At 38.1% G+C, this 15187-nt stretch overlaps 1 protein-coding gene across 5 annotated transcripts in view; it reads left to right on the forward strand.

The window, feature by feature from the left end:
- The window catches only part of ADAM23 (ADAM metallopeptidase domain 23), a 64434-nt gene extending 49512 nt beyond the window's left edge, over window positions 1-14922 (forward strand). The window contains exons 25-27 of one of the 5 annotated variants that reach the window (XM_059853279.1): window positions 7718-7808; window positions 10001-10055; window positions 13910-14922. In XM_059853279.1, the coding sequence (XP_059709262.1) occupies window positions 7718-7808; window positions 10001-10055; window positions 13910-14023 (260 nt within the window). In that variant the 3' untranslated portion in view covers window positions 14024-14922. Of the gene's footprint in view, window positions 1-3015; window positions 3107-7717; window positions 7809-10000; window positions 10056-13909 lie in introns of those variants that run through there. The other 4 variants (XM_059853281.1, XM_059853282.1, XM_059853283.1 and 1 more) reach the window with 4 other exon arrangements.
- The last annotated feature ends 265 nt before the right edge of the window (window positions 14923-15187 follow it).

A 15187-nucleotide genomic window follows, 5' to 3' on the forward strand; every position in this document is an offset into this window, starting at 1 on the left:
TAGAGATTTTCAGTTTTCCTAGTTGACTAATTCAGAGAGCTGTGGCATAAAAAAGGGAAAAGTGGAATGTCCCTGGTAAAATCAGATTCCTTGAAATCGTATTGTAATGAAAGAAAAAAGAAATTAAGATTTTTGATAACTTAAATTATTCTTACAATCATTGTTGCTTGTTCTTATGTAGTTGGTACATATTTCAACTACATATGAAGTACAAATACAAAGGGGAGGTATTGAGGAAATAATCCAAAAGTTTTTTCAAAGAGGAAGGAAAGTATTTGAGTTTCTCTCTGACTCCTCTGCCAAAGAATATCTTTGGAGTTGTGCTGTCCAGTTTTTTTAATGTCTTTCCTGTCATCAGGGCACTGTTCAACATCAGACTATATTCATCCAGTCTTATGCATTTTCAAAGTCCCCAGTTCCAGGTTCTTTTGCTCAATTTGCAAGGTAGATGGAGAAAAGAGTTGTTCAAAAGGTAGTCCTGAGGACTCAGACTCTGATTACTCTGAAAGTACCAAGGTTTCAAGGAAGGACAGGATTTTGGTATGTCCCTCTGGAATGGCTCTACATCTGTCTTGTGTGCCTTTTTGTGTTACCCCTTGGCAGAATGGTCCCAGTAGACCTTTGCCAAGAACTGTTTGAAGAGATCATCTTGAAACAAGTTACTGTTGTGAAGGAGGCTCTGCAGACCAGTGCAGATTTGTATAAGGAATCTGCACAGGTGCTTCCTGGACTCCCAGTCCCAGCATTGCTCAGTGTAGAGCTGCCTGGTTTGTACTCTGCCTTACAAGCCACTTTCCATTCCATTTCCTCTAAAAACCTTCCTGACAGTGGAATGCTGCTTAGAGAGTCTTAAAAAAGAATAAAAGTTATGGAGCCCAACACTGCAGAGCTGTTCAGTTCTCTGAGTGTGTTGATGAGGAGAGTAGGATTTACAGCTGTGACACTGAGAGCATATAAATTTCACTTTGTTCATTTCCAAATCTCGTAGGTAAGAAATGATTCCCTCCTCTGTGAAAAGGTCTATAGGAAGGGTAACACAGAAGGTACACTTATCTTTGATAAATTACTGTAAGTCAGATTGCCTCATCTAGTTCAGAATGGAGATATCTTAGTGAAAATTAATACATCAACGTTGAAATATTCTGGGAAAGAGCCTTAAATGGATAGTATGTGCATGGATTTCTGACAGCAGGTACAGGCAAAGTTTAGACTGCATTTTTCAGTGGAGTCTTCTGCAAAATAGCAGACTGTGCTTTTGTTCAAGGTGGCTCGATGATCTCAAAAGATGGATTCTTTTTCTTACAGTGTTACAGTAATTTACTGATGTTGAATCACCTAGAAATGAATTTAAGAGACTGAACACTATGATCTTTCTGTGTGCTTATAGAGGAATTCATTTCTGAGAAGATTTCAGAAGAGTAGAGCAGTAGTTTCCTTTGTTGTAAGGACCCAACATACACAAGAGTAGCTTCCATTAAGTTTTTATCCCTTATTACTCCCTATGTCATAGGCCAGTTTACCAGTCTTAGACAAGGAAACCAAAATAGTTAGTTTTCCTTAGCCATAAGGTTGAATGAAGTGAAACACTCAGGATGTGAAAATTCATCTAATAGTTTGAATCTTTTTCACACCCAAACTCCAAGCATTTTTCTTGCTACAACTAGAACATGTATAGATAGAGTGTGTTGCTATTTATTTTGTATTGTTGTGATAATTGACAATTGACTGCTATTCTGCTGCACTTTTCAGACTTTTCCATCGTCCATCCATTTCTTTTTGGCTCCATTCTCTATTTCAGGATAAAAAAAATTGTGGTCCTTAATCATGTTGCTATTAATACATGACTCTTTAATTACTCTAAACTCAGCAACCTACTGTATCCTGTACAAGCAGATATACTCAGCATTTGGCAGTTTGGGGAAGATAAAGAGTTCTTGCTGTTAGTTTTTGGTTACTGCAGAAACTTTTAATTACTTTGGAGTGTGGGTTAGCAGTTTTGAAATCAGTGGGACTCCATATACACATGAGATTCTTCTTTGCAATTTAATTTGCAGAATTAGGCCTTTATTTGACTAGTTGAGTACTGTTTGTTTCATATAGAACTTATGTCTCAAGTGTGTGTGTGTGTGTGTGTATTTGTGTGTGTATATTTATGAAATAAGATAAAAAAACCAAAATATTTTAAAAAACACTTCACTCGGCATGGAGTCTATAAAATTTTTGTCCCTAAGTTCCCATTTGACAAGGAATTCAGCTTTTTGCTTGTGGTCTGTTGTGACTCTATGAATCTGTCAAACTTTTACATCTCTAACATAGGAGATGTACAGAATTTTTTCCTGAAGAGTGTTCCCTTAAGGATTAAAAGTAAGGCCTCGATGTCTTGAGAGACTATCTGAACATATCAAAATTTCTAGGGTGTTACCTGAAGCATGTTTCTAGGGTAGATTTGTGCTTTTAAAAGGTGTTACCTGTTTTAGGTCATATGGATAAACTGAGAGTCCTATTGATAAATGCAGTAACAAGGAAAAATATTACTAATTAGTAAAGGAATTACTTTAAAAGTTGTGGGTTTTTGTTTTTTCCTGAGGTGGAATTGTTTCCAAACAGTTTTCATTTTCTTAATTATATTATGGATACAGTAAGTTTCTGGTAATCAAAAAGAACAGTTTTTTATTGTCAATTTATTTATATTTTTTAAATAAGCAGTAGGTTGAGGATATTCCCTTTTAGAGTAAATAATAGAATCACGAGCTGAAAGGAATTCACAGGAAGACTTCTCATTGAAATATTTGCAAGCATTCAAAGAAAACCAAATAGAGCTCATTTCAGAATTTTTAAGCTACACTATTTGGTAAACAAAGTTTGTGAGGAGATTTGAATTGTTTATTGTATAATTGTATAATCCAATGGTGGATTATATTCTAAAGTATTCCTTTGAGGAATTATTTCATGTTTTCATTTCAGACATATACGTGATGATTTCCTGAAAAATTCTTCCCTTTTCCCTCCACACAGTGAGCATGGCCGCTAACAGGCTAATAGGTGCAGTGGCAGGGACCATTCTGGCCTTGGGGGTGATTTTTGGAGGCACAGGGTGGGGAATAGAGTAAGCACTTTTCTCAGTTTGAGTTCTCTGTCTGGTGCCTTAGTGTGTGAGGTAACCGTATGCACCTGAGCCCTGTGTGTTCCCCTGGCTTTGTCCTGTGGTGACCGTGTTTGTCGTGTGATTTGACTGTGTCTGTGTCATGTGGTTTGCTCATGCAGTGTTGAACCTTCTCCTGTCTGGGATAATGTGGGGCATAAAACAATAAGTTTGTGAATTTTGTCACCATAAAATTTAAATGTTTAAATGTTTCCATTACACCAAATTACCAAAAAAAGAAAAAAAGGAAAAGGAGAAAAAAAAAAAGGGATTTCTTGATTATTTTGCAAAATAGACTGTGAGTAATGTGAACTTGTTTATTACATGCAGGGCTTTCAGTCCAGTGATCAAGCTAGGCAGATGAAAGCTGGTGATAGTCATACAGACAGGTAGTTTTACAGTAAAGCTTCTGAAGGTTCTGTTGCTAGGATTCTGTTACCTCAGGATAGCACAGTGCTGGAGTGTAGTATTTATGTATAAAGAATACGTATGAGCAATTTTTATTGTCTCTTCATAGTTCTAGAAAATGGTAATCCTAAGTGTTATCCCAGTACCTCAATTTTAACAATGGCTATGATTTATATAAATTTGTGTTCATGTTTATATACACACAAAAGGCCCATGTGAAAGCTGTCTTCATTCTGCATTCACTGTGCAAACTACAGATGACATGACTGCTGTTTTGCTGCTCTGAGATTTCCAACTTCTCCATGTTTCTGGTACTGTGTATGACATCTGGCATGTGACAAGTGGCACCTCTCTGAAGGGGCACTCGCTAGCAGGACAGTCTGTGATTTCCAGTCAGGCTGAGTGCAAAGGCATTCACCCACAGTTCTAGTCCAGTGAGGCAGCACTTTGTGTGTCTGAGCCTGCAGCCCTAGGAACCTGTCCATGCATGAAACTGATCCAAGATTCTCAGAAGAGTGGAGACCTTTACGTTCATAGAGGACAATTATTAGAAAACAGATAGAAGGAAGAAGGTAAGAGGTCATTTCCTTGAGAAAGATCAGATCTGTGTTACTGGTAGCTTTTACAACTGTTTGCTAAAAACTGAAGACTCTGAAAGTTGTAGAGGTTTGGGGGACAGATTCTGGAGCAGAAAGTTTACCTACAAGTTGAGGACCACTTGCCTTTTGCTTACATTCTGCCTCGTTCTCTTCTATTTGTCTCTTCCCTCACCTGCTGTCTCAAGCCACTCATCTCTGACCAGTGTCCCTGACCATTTGTTCTTGCTCCTGTATCCTTCTATACCAATGCCAGCTTTTCTTCATCTCTCTCTGCTTTTATCACTCACTATCCAACTCATTATTTTTGTTTCTATTCATTCTTTTTTCCTGCATCTCATCAATATTTCTCTGTCCTCTCGTTTCTTCAGACACAACCATGCATTCAAGGCAAGCCACTGCTACTTTTTGTTGGTTTATAGAAAGCATGCAGGGAATGCAAATTCCCTCTGTGTTCCTAATGCCCTGCTGGCCATTGCTGTGCCTAGCTGCAGGGCAGGGTGTGAGCATCACAGCCTGATGCCAGGACCTGTCCTCCTTCCTAAGCACTTAACTTGCAAATTGTAAATGCCTGTTCAAAGTGCTGAAATAACTTTAATTACTTAATGATGTATGAACTTCTTTCAGGAATCATGGGGGACAAAATGGTGCAGTAGTTTCTTTTCCAGATTTCATACCAAAATGGATACTTAGCTTTGATAACTTAAACCAGAGGATTTGGCTGGCAAAGCAACAGGCAAGAAAAGACATCAGATCACCAGAGTTGTTGTTACCTGCATGACAGTCTGCAGTAAACTTGCCTTTTCTAATACTGGGAGAGTTTCAAATGGTGTGTATTCATTCTTGTAGAATCTATTGGATGATGATGAAGATTTTGGGAATAGTCTGATGTCTGCTGAAGTTTCAGGTGTGTTCTGCTTTAACACCTTTAGTAGGATTCATATCAGGGTCCTAAAAGATGGCCAGGGATGGTACGATAGCCATGCTGGGGCCGTGTCCTTGCAGGAAAAGGAGGTGTACCAGGCAGGAACCTGCAGGAGATTCTTCCTGACAAATCTGTGCAGGTTATAGCAGTGGTGTGGTGGAAAGAGCAGCGTACCAAAGTGTCACCTCTTGTGATAGTCTGGATGGAAAATGATCCCACAGTGTGGTGGTTATTAAGACCTTCCTCTTACTTCTGGTTTGTCAAGCATCTGAGTTCAGTGACTAAAGAGGTTTATTGAGCTGAAACATATGGATTTTTATCTTTCTTCATAAAAGTCCCTTTACTGGGACTGGCAAAATAAATACCATTTATTTGGTAATGCTTAATAAAACATAAGGCATAGATCCTTACAGTAAGGTATAAGACATAAAAATAATCTCATTTTAAGTACTTGTATGTGTGCAGTCTGTCTTAAAATGACTCATCAGTGATCCTCTTAGATCTCTGTATTTTGAAACTGGGATTCAAAAGCTGGAGTACTCCAGTCTCATAAAAAACTGGTTGCTCTTTAGTCATATTACCTATTCTACAGGCTTGATTTTTAAAATATTTATATTTTCTATTACCTGAGCCTAATTGTTTAGTATATTTTCATCTTCTGTTTGAATTGATTGAATTATTTAATATTTATAGTAAATAAAACCAATCCTGATTTTCTTTATTTAAAGAATAAACTGATGTTTGGTGATTAGATGTGCTCATGAAATGGATACACATCCCTGGGCATTAACAACCAGGGAACATAGTGAGAAGAGGGATGTAAAAGTGTTGATTTGGCACATCTTTATCTAATTTATGACTTCGTTACTATCAATTAATCATTGTACATATTTTGTGAGAAGATGGCATTCTGTGGCTAGGAAGAAATTGGCTTTAGAATTTTTCAAGGCTTATTTATTATAGATTTTCAAGGCAAATCTATTACAGATAAGTCACTTGCTGTGTTTTCAGTCTTTTGTTCTGTGAGATCATTTGATTAAATCCAGAGCAAATAGTAGATCTCAGTCAGAAATGGTGGCTCATTAGGCTGCTGTTACAAGCAAGCCTTAATTGGAACAACAATGCCTGCAGGATGACACTTACCCTCCACCATGCTCAAGCCTCTTAATTTGAACCAGCTGTGACTTAAAGTTAAGTCCAAATAGGATGGACTTCCAAATTGTGCAGAATTACCTTTTGATTTTTGTTGTCAAATTTGTGCACTGTTCATCCATAAAGCTCATTACATTTTTCTTTAGTCCAACTATTTTATTCATGTTCCTGAATACTCTTTGTGTCAGAACTGCAGGAAGCAATTTTTAAAACTTGGTTTTCTTTTCGCTAATCAGAATGTCCAGAAGCACTGAGGTGAGAAAGATGTAGTGGAGCCAATAAAGTTAGGTGGCTGCAGTAAATTTTAAAACTTAGGGCAAGTGCTTATTGCAGTGTGTGGGGTTGGGCAGGAGGTTTTGTAATATCAACCTAACAGCTTAAAACTTTCAGTTGTTGCAGCTGCCCTTGCTCTTTCTTTGCTGCTCTCTGGCTGCTCCTCTTTCTTCCTTATATTAGCTGTGTGACAGTTTTCCAAACTCAGCTCAGAACAATTAATTAGGAAAATTTCAATTGCTGTGTAGAAGTGTTGGTTTGGGAAGAGTGGGATAGGGGTAAGAGTTGTTTTTGAAGGCTATTCCTGAATACGTAAATGGTTAAACAAAGTGTGTGATATGCTGCAGAAGAACCGTTGAGTTGTTTTCATTTTGCAATGTTTTACATCAAAGACTGCAAAGGGAAGTTTTTGTACAGAGCAAATGTTACTCAAACCTCTGTCCTGTGTAAACAGAGCACTTAAGGGTCAATTATTAATATCTTATTTAGGTGCTCTCTTGCCCTCTTCAGAAAATTGCACGAACATATTTTGTGCTGCTTCTTTTTGTTGCTCTTTTTTCTGCTCCACCCTTCCCCACTTTGTTGTTCAGTAGCTTCTTGAGGATGATGAAGAGATGCTTTGATGTTTGGAAAGCTTAGTGAAAATAAACTTTTATTTCAACTTTCGTTCCCTATTATATAATCCTTTGCTTTTGTCAAACAATTGCAAATTTAGCATTGACGTAACTGTAGGGTGTCTGGATTCTGATGAGTAAGTGGTGCTAGATGCTCTCAGCTCAAATTAAAATACCTTCACTTTTCAGGAGCTCCATGAAAAAAGAGAGGGCTTTTTGATTTTTTTATTTCTTCTCATTTTCTGTAGTCTTAAAACATACAGCATTCATCCTTTTCCCTCTAAGTTAAGGCATTATTCACAACTATCTTAGTGTCCTCAGCTGACTGTTCATGAAGCAGATAATGGAGTAAGTTACAATGGAATTCACTGTCTAATACTAGGTTTTTATCTATGGTAGAAGTCAGCATAGCACAATGCAGAGACCAACAGCTTTGTTTGTTCCAATTGTTAAAGAAAAGTAAGTTGGGCTTGTTGAGACTGTCTAGAGGCATCACCTTGTGTGCTGTCCCATATTCCCTGAATTGTTTGACTACCCTTCAGATGCTTCACATAATGTGAATGAAGTCGTTGATTCTTACGTCTCTTACCCTAATCCTTTACCACAGGTCCTAGTGCCACCAATCTTATAATAGGCTCCATCGCTGGTGCCATCCTGGTAGCAGCTATTGTCCTTGGGGGGACAGGATGGGGCTTTAAGTAAGCAATGCCGCATGTCTTCTCTTCGGTGGCTCTGGCATTTCTATTTCTTGCTTACCTCACTCAGTTTTGAGTTCCTGCTACAAGAGTTCCAAGTTAACCCAAAAGACTCCAACAGACTGCTTTAAACAAGAAAAGAAATTATACATGCAGTAAACAAGTGAAGGAAATGGATTTGAAAATAGCAAATGTTATCAGGGTGCAAAGTTGAATAAAAATAAAAGAATTAGGTGAATTCATGGAAATTGAATTAACACTTAAGGAACAAGGTCTTTTTTCACCTCCAGTCCATAGCATTGAAGCTGATTACATTGGTTAAAAAGCTCCCAAAAGATACAGGTTGTATTCTGAATGTAGTAGTACTTTTGACTGCTCAACTTTTTGACAACAAGAGATGTCATGTAAATGGTCAGTGGTGGTAGGAGCAGAGTCATTTTCAGGAACAAGTGTGTTGATGTAGTTGACTCTAGAATAGCAGATTTAACTTGTTGGTGGTTACTGATTTTTTTAAATTTTTTTTTTTTTTTGTTACTGATACTCAATTTAAAAAACAAATTCAGGTTTAGAGAGACCATTTTGAAATCCTGAGCTGTTTTCCAAAAGATGAAAGCATTTCTTTCCCATTTCTAGTTTGATGTGTTTTGTAACCATAAGGACTAACAGATTAGTCATTTAACTTGACTGCTCTGTTAAAGCAACCAGAGTCTTGTACAAAGGTACTTAATTCCTACCCTTTCTGTAGTGTCCATTCTGCCCATGTGCATGTCCCCTATTTGGTAAAAAAGTTCTCCCTTTAGAAGCAGTGTTTATAACCTAACAGATCATGGAAGTAATTAAGTATAAGTGGTTTTTCATGGCATTTAAAGTTGCTGTTTCTTTTCAATATCATGAATCAAGGTTAAGCCATGATATAACAATAAGGCATAATTCTTCAAGGAGAATAGGTAGTAATAATAATAATAATAATAATTCAAAGAAAATTTTCTATGGCCTCTATTCATATTTCATGTCAAAGCTGAGAAGAAAAATTATTCCCTAATTGATTAAGGCAGTTATCAAAGTAGAGTCTAGTGATAAGGTCTTATCTTGTAATTCACTTTCAAAGGTCACCTGACAATGTTTTACTTCTGGTTTATACTCATATATTTGTGAAGTTTCAGCTGGCCTCAATTAACTATGAGTATAGAAGGAGAATATTTCAAAATCTCTTTCAGGTCTGCTGAAAGCAGCAAATCAGGCTTTGCCCTTTCTCCTGGACAAGGCAGTTACTCCCTATTACACTGCCTGTTGCTGTTGGTGTTCTCAGAAAGCCTCAGCCACATTCATTGTTCTCTCAGTGCTTGTTTGGAGGGTGCCCATGGGAATTAACCAAGCAAGATTCTGTTGGGGGGAAAAGTCTGCTTACCTTTTTGGATGAGTTTTCTACAGTAAGAGACATTTGCCCATTACTTAGGAATTCATGGACTTTGCAGAAACAGGGTGTGCATCCCTAGATGATAGGTTTGTAGTGCACAAGGTAGTTTGCTGAAATAAAATACATGTCATGAAAATATAAAATAAGTAGTCAGTTTTTCCTCTGAGTCTTTTCAAGCTGTCTTGTGCCCTGGCCATCTTTGCCCCTTGCCATCAGCACTGCAGCCCCTGTCTCCAGCAGACACAGAGCTTGAGAACTTACATGAAAGAGAGGAGTAGGACAATCCCTCCCTGTCTGAAACAATACAGGATGTAATTGATTATTTATTCTCCATGTTTCACACTTCTCAAGCCGCTCTCACAAGTGTTCAGCTTTGCACCCTGGTTTCTTTGCCCAAAGGGAGAAGCTCATTATGGCTATAGAGGATCTGCTCTGGAAATGTCTCCTGAAGCTCCTACTCTCACAGGAGCAAGAAAGAACTGTTTATTCTGTAGCAGAACCTCAAATACACTGGCCTGGCCTAGCTCACAGCTTGAAGTGCATGTTTCTTCTGGGGGCCAGAGGGGAACAGAAGAGGCTTTTCAGCTTGTACACAACGAGGGCTAGCACATGTAGACCCCCAATATATGGCTTTAGATAGATCTGGAGGGACAGATGAGGGTAATTAAGGGATTTTAACTTTTCCTTTTTTTAAGCAAGTGATATATTTAGTCTCTGCAACTATGAGAGAAGGTAGCTAATGCTTTACAAACTGGGAGATGTGATTTCTGTTTCACAGGTTATCAGATGTTCATATGAACATACGGTACTGTGGTGTCAAGTCCATATCAAACGTAAGCTGCAACTAAGCAAACTTTGTTCATGAACTGAGGTGGGGGGTGGGGGTTGGAGGGGAAGTGTTAAAGAAACCTTGATGCAAGTTCAGAGAAAAAAAAGGTAAAAACGGCTCAACAAACAACTTCCGGTTTCAAGAAGAATCCAAGGTTAATTTTAAATCAAGTTAATGTGTGGACAGAATAGGAAAGACAATATTAACTGACACGTTTACAGAATATAGAATCTCATTAGACATTTGAGGTGGCTTAAAGGCTCTGGGTAGAAACCTTGTTAAGAAGTAGATTGTACTCATTTGAGCCTTGCATAGTACTTTTAAATCTGTTTAAGTACAGCAGTAAGAACTTGATTTTGGTGCAGCAAGTCTGTGCAAGGTTTCAGTGTACAGTGTTTAACATAGGAGGGACATTTTTACCATTAGAGTAGCTCAGGGGCCTACACTTTTTTTCCTAGCATATATTCACTCACTTCTCCTAAGCTACTGCAGTAATATAAGTCAATTAATGCTTTTGTTACTGACTTTAACAGCAGTTTTGGTAACAAAATACTGCTAAGAGGTAATACTAGTAAGAGTGATGTGGAAATGTACATAAAAATCTGCTGCTTGTTAATAGCAGAATACAAAAGTGGCAGATAGAGAATTGACTGTAGGCACAATTCTATTTCCAGCAATTGTTCTTAGCTAAAGAGCTGCAAGGTTTTCACTTTCTTTAACAGGAGATTAATGGAGGAACCAAAGACTTACCCAGCTATAACAGATGCTGAGGTTCAACTGGTCTGGGCTGTTGTGTTTAGACCCCAATGGTTTCCACAAGTTAAAGCAGTGGAATGCTGGTGGCAGTTTTGTGAGGAAGAGGTTTTGGTCCCTTACCAGAATTCCCGTCAGTTGTGAATTGTGGACCAAAATGCAGTCATCACTGCACAAACAGCAGCTAGAATCAAATGTGAGGTATTTTCTAATTTTTTTCCCCAAACTACTGGAATAAATGGGAGTTCAGTGTCTTATTTTAAGTTGCTTTTTTTAGTAACTCATTTTGATAATTTTAGCCAGTTTTGTAGCAAAAGTTAATATTTTTTAAGCTGCTCTTCAGGATTTGAACCATGCTTTAGGAATGCCTATGAAAACATTAGCTAGTTGAAGTGATTAAAATACTGGGTTTGCATAAAATCTTTAATAAAGCTTTGTACAGGGGCACACATTGCAAGTAACATACTCTGTGACCATGTTCCTAGTTCGTTGCACAAAAGAATGCAGTGCATTGCAGCAAGGTATTTCTTAAATACATCCTGCCCTTTTTGAAACCAGTTTTTCTTTTCTGAATTTTTTTTTTTTTGGGTAAACATGACCATGTTAGGCACTGATGTGCTGTGGCATGGAGTGGTTTTTTTGACTAAAAATAACCTATACTTTTCTTTCTTTTCTTTTTGTTTGAGACCCTGTTTCTGGTTGGATTACAGACAGAAAAGCTGACCCTCGTTATTTAGAGGCATTAAAACTTGAAATGCAAAGATATTGATATTCTAAGATCTTCCACATAAACCAACAAAGGACTAGGAATCATTCTCAGCATTATTCCTTCCCTAGAGGACACTTCTGCTCCTTACCATTTAACTGAAGCGTAGCAGAAGGCAACTTGTTTTGCTGTAACTCAAAGCTAGAAGTGGTGGAAATATCCAGAACCTGCTACTCACCTACTCTCCCTTACTGTAATTTTCTTGGGGAAGAGGTAGACTTGTTCTATTTGCCAATTTAAGTTAGACTACTAATTGTCTTCATTTTAGTATTATAAGGCTTGGTAATTCAGGATGAAGGGGTTAAAGCAGGTCAGTTAATCAGAACAAAATTTCAGTTCCTGCAGGGTAACACCTCCCTGCTCACCTCTGAAGTGCTACAATGGCAGCTCTTGTTAAAGCTTTGCATGTGTGTACTGTTTCCTTATTGACACTGTACCTCATGTTCCCTGTTTCAGGCTCTTATTTTAGTTCTTCACATGTTTCTCTCCCTCATACAACATTGTTAGCAGAATATCCTAAGTGAAGAAAGGCAGTGGTTTGGTCAGTATCTTGTTCCTCAAAGGCTGTATTTCTGCTGAATAAAACTAAGAAATAAGTAAATATATGGTTTGGACAGAATGCATGATGAGGTTTGTACTAGAACACTATACTAGTGAAGATCAGGTTAGAAAAGAGCAGCTAAAAGTCAAAAGAGTTAGATTGTACTGGGAAGCTAGCATAGCATCTGTCCTCTGTTCCATGTTCTAAGACTTTTTATAAAGTCCATTTCTTTAATTAAAATAAGCTCAGGTAACAATAATTCAGTGTCTGTTTTAAGGACTTGTCCTCTTCAAGCAAAGAGGAATATGGTACTTCCCATAATAGTGGAAGGACAAGTTATGTCACCTGGATTTTTCATCTGTACTGTTGATTTAAAAGGACTGACTAATTAGTAGTTTATCAATAGTACTTGAATTCAAGGATGCTAGACAGTATTTAAAAGGAGGAGATGGGGAAAGAGAAGCAGACACATCCATTTCCCATTGAAACTGGCAGAACAAGCAGATACACAGCAGCCTTTAACTCACATTTAACCAAGTTCTGTAATATTCATCCTTCCTATCTGGCAGTTTTGCAAGTTGACCTGAAGATTATTTTCCTCATCTTAAATTTACCTGTAGTGTAGAGGACGAGGAATTGAGATACTGACATAATGTCAGCCTCATTCCAAAGGAGCCTTAGTACAGTAATCCTGGAGGGGAAGACTGGAAGATGAATACAGTAATCTTCTTTCAGAAACTAGCACTTCTTAAGCATTCATCTTGCACAAATCCAATCACAGGTATCCAAGGAAAAAACCAAAATCAAGGATCCCAAGAATTACCAGCCTCTGGAAGTCCTCTCTAAAAGAAGTTGCCTTTGCATTAGTCTCAAACCACCAGTTAAACCTTGTGTATAGAATAAATATGGTAGCAGTGGTAGAGGTTAGCAGGGCTACAGAAGATTGAAAATTCAGGGGTTGGTCTGTAGCTTTAGGGAATATATGAATTCCTGTTCTCTAATTTTTGCATGTTGGTTTGGTGGTGGTAGTGGTGTGTATGCCCAATGGTAAAACTAAATGCATGAGCCCCTTGCTTGATGCCCCACATAAAGCCAGATACTGGGGAGGTTGCACCCAACTTTTGTTGTTGCTTCCTACTGTCTTGCTGTGTGGCATAGGACATCAACATCGCAGGAGATTGGATGTCACCAGCTTGCTGCCCACTGTTAACATTCAGTTCTAATCACACAACTGACAAAGCTGTCCAGTCTCCTTCGAATGCAATGTCTCAGCTGTCTTTTGCACCTTACTAAGATTCACAGCACTTATGGTCAATAGTGTGGTAAGAGCTCACAAAGGCACACACACTTCTGTCACAAACTAAATTCTGGTGTAGCCAGAGCTGGGCATTTGCTCTGAGAACTCAAGCCTCTGCTGGCTGAAATGTTGCCATTCCTGGCACTTGTGACTCATTCTCTTTAGGTAAATGTGTGCATTCTTGGCCTAGTGCACACATGTGTTACTGGGAGCTGAAAAGCTGTACAAATTTTGAGCACCACTTGAAATACTACAGAAATAATTGATTTCTGTATGCCAGGATGATCTTTAAACTGCATAAGGAAACCTGTGCTTGGTATCATACTGTAGAAAGCATGCAACCAAATTCCTGAAATAATTACCCCTTGAAAAAGTTCCTGGTTAAACTGTCAGTGTGAGCCTTTTACTTTACTATGACCTTAGCAATGGCTTTGTTCCTGTTATCTCTAACTAATGTCTTGCATTTTTCTCTCTCCATCTCCTTTTGATGCAACCTGGAAGAAATGTCAAAAAACGAAGGTTCGATCCAACTCAGCAAGGCCCTATCTGAAGAAATGCCATTCAAAGAGCTGCTGCTTGCACTACTGGATTTTGGGTATGATGTCGTTGCTGTAGCTACACAGGAACTAAATCAGTACAGAAGAACATGAGAATAGTAACTATAAACACAAAGTTGGGACGTTGAGATAAGTTGGAAATACTTCCTCTATTCACCTTTCTCTTGTTAACATTAACTGACAAGTGGTACAAGCAAACTGCTTCAAAGAATTGGGTGTTTTTTTCCCTTTCTCAAATTAAGCAGGAGACACACAGACCAAGTGCAATAAGAGAACTGTTCCAAAATAATGGAGTTGCAAAAGATTCTTTCCCAGCCTGCTGGCACTCTAACTTCACTTGAGTTCGCATGACTTCCTTTTTCTTATCAAACTCCAGTGGCATGAGGAGCTAATTTTGAAAGGGTAACCTGCATGGCTCACATAAAAACAACCAAGTTAGCAAGCTGACCCCAAGCAGAATCTGCAGCCCAATAAATACAAACCACTGGGAAGCCAGTGCCAGGCTTCAACAGCTTTTCCAGCTATGCAGTGCATTCTGCTGCTGGACTTGAGGGTTCCCTGCTCCATGAGCTCACTGTCCACCTTGGACAGGAGCCTCTTGGGTATGGAAGCTAGACAATGATGGATGGAATTCTTCCAAGAAGGAAAAAGTGTAAATATGGAAATAAGATTTTGATGTATCATTTTCACAGATTATATATAAATATATATATACGAGAGAAAAGAATTTCCATATAAAAAGGTTCTATTCTTTATGTAAATCTATTTTTGATGTTGGGTTTGGTTTTGGGTTTTTTTCTTCCCCTTTTTTTCTGTAGCATGTTGTACAGCAGATGTTCTGGGCTTGCTCAAAAAAGGCAGATAACAGCATGCAGATGCAGGGAGTTCTGACACCAAACAGATGTGATCTAAAGTTTGTATGCTTGAAACCAAAAACAATTAAAATGTATAAATGCATATCTATGTATTGACTATAAGTCTGAATTACTTCTTTTGGCTGTTATACAGACTTTTCCACGATATAAGTAACACACACTCAAACTAATCACAGAAGTGCCAAGCTCTTTTTTTTCTTTTAAGAAAAGCTACTTTTTTTCCTGCCTAGATCCTGTAAAATAAAAACTTAAACAAGCCTTAAAATACTCAAAAAAATGTTAAAGCTTGGAATGAGCTATTATTCTCTTGCCTTCTGCCCATCCACTCAAAGCAGCTTGCAAAGGTG

The sequence above is a fragment of the Haemorhous mexicanus genome, chromosome 8 (assembly GCF_027477595.1).
Source record: "Haemorhous mexicanus isolate bHaeMex1 chromosome 8, bHaeMex1.pri, whole genome shotgun sequence".
Taxonomy (NCBI): Eukaryota; Metazoa; Chordata; class Aves; order Passeriformes; family Fringillidae; genus Haemorhous; species Haemorhous mexicanus.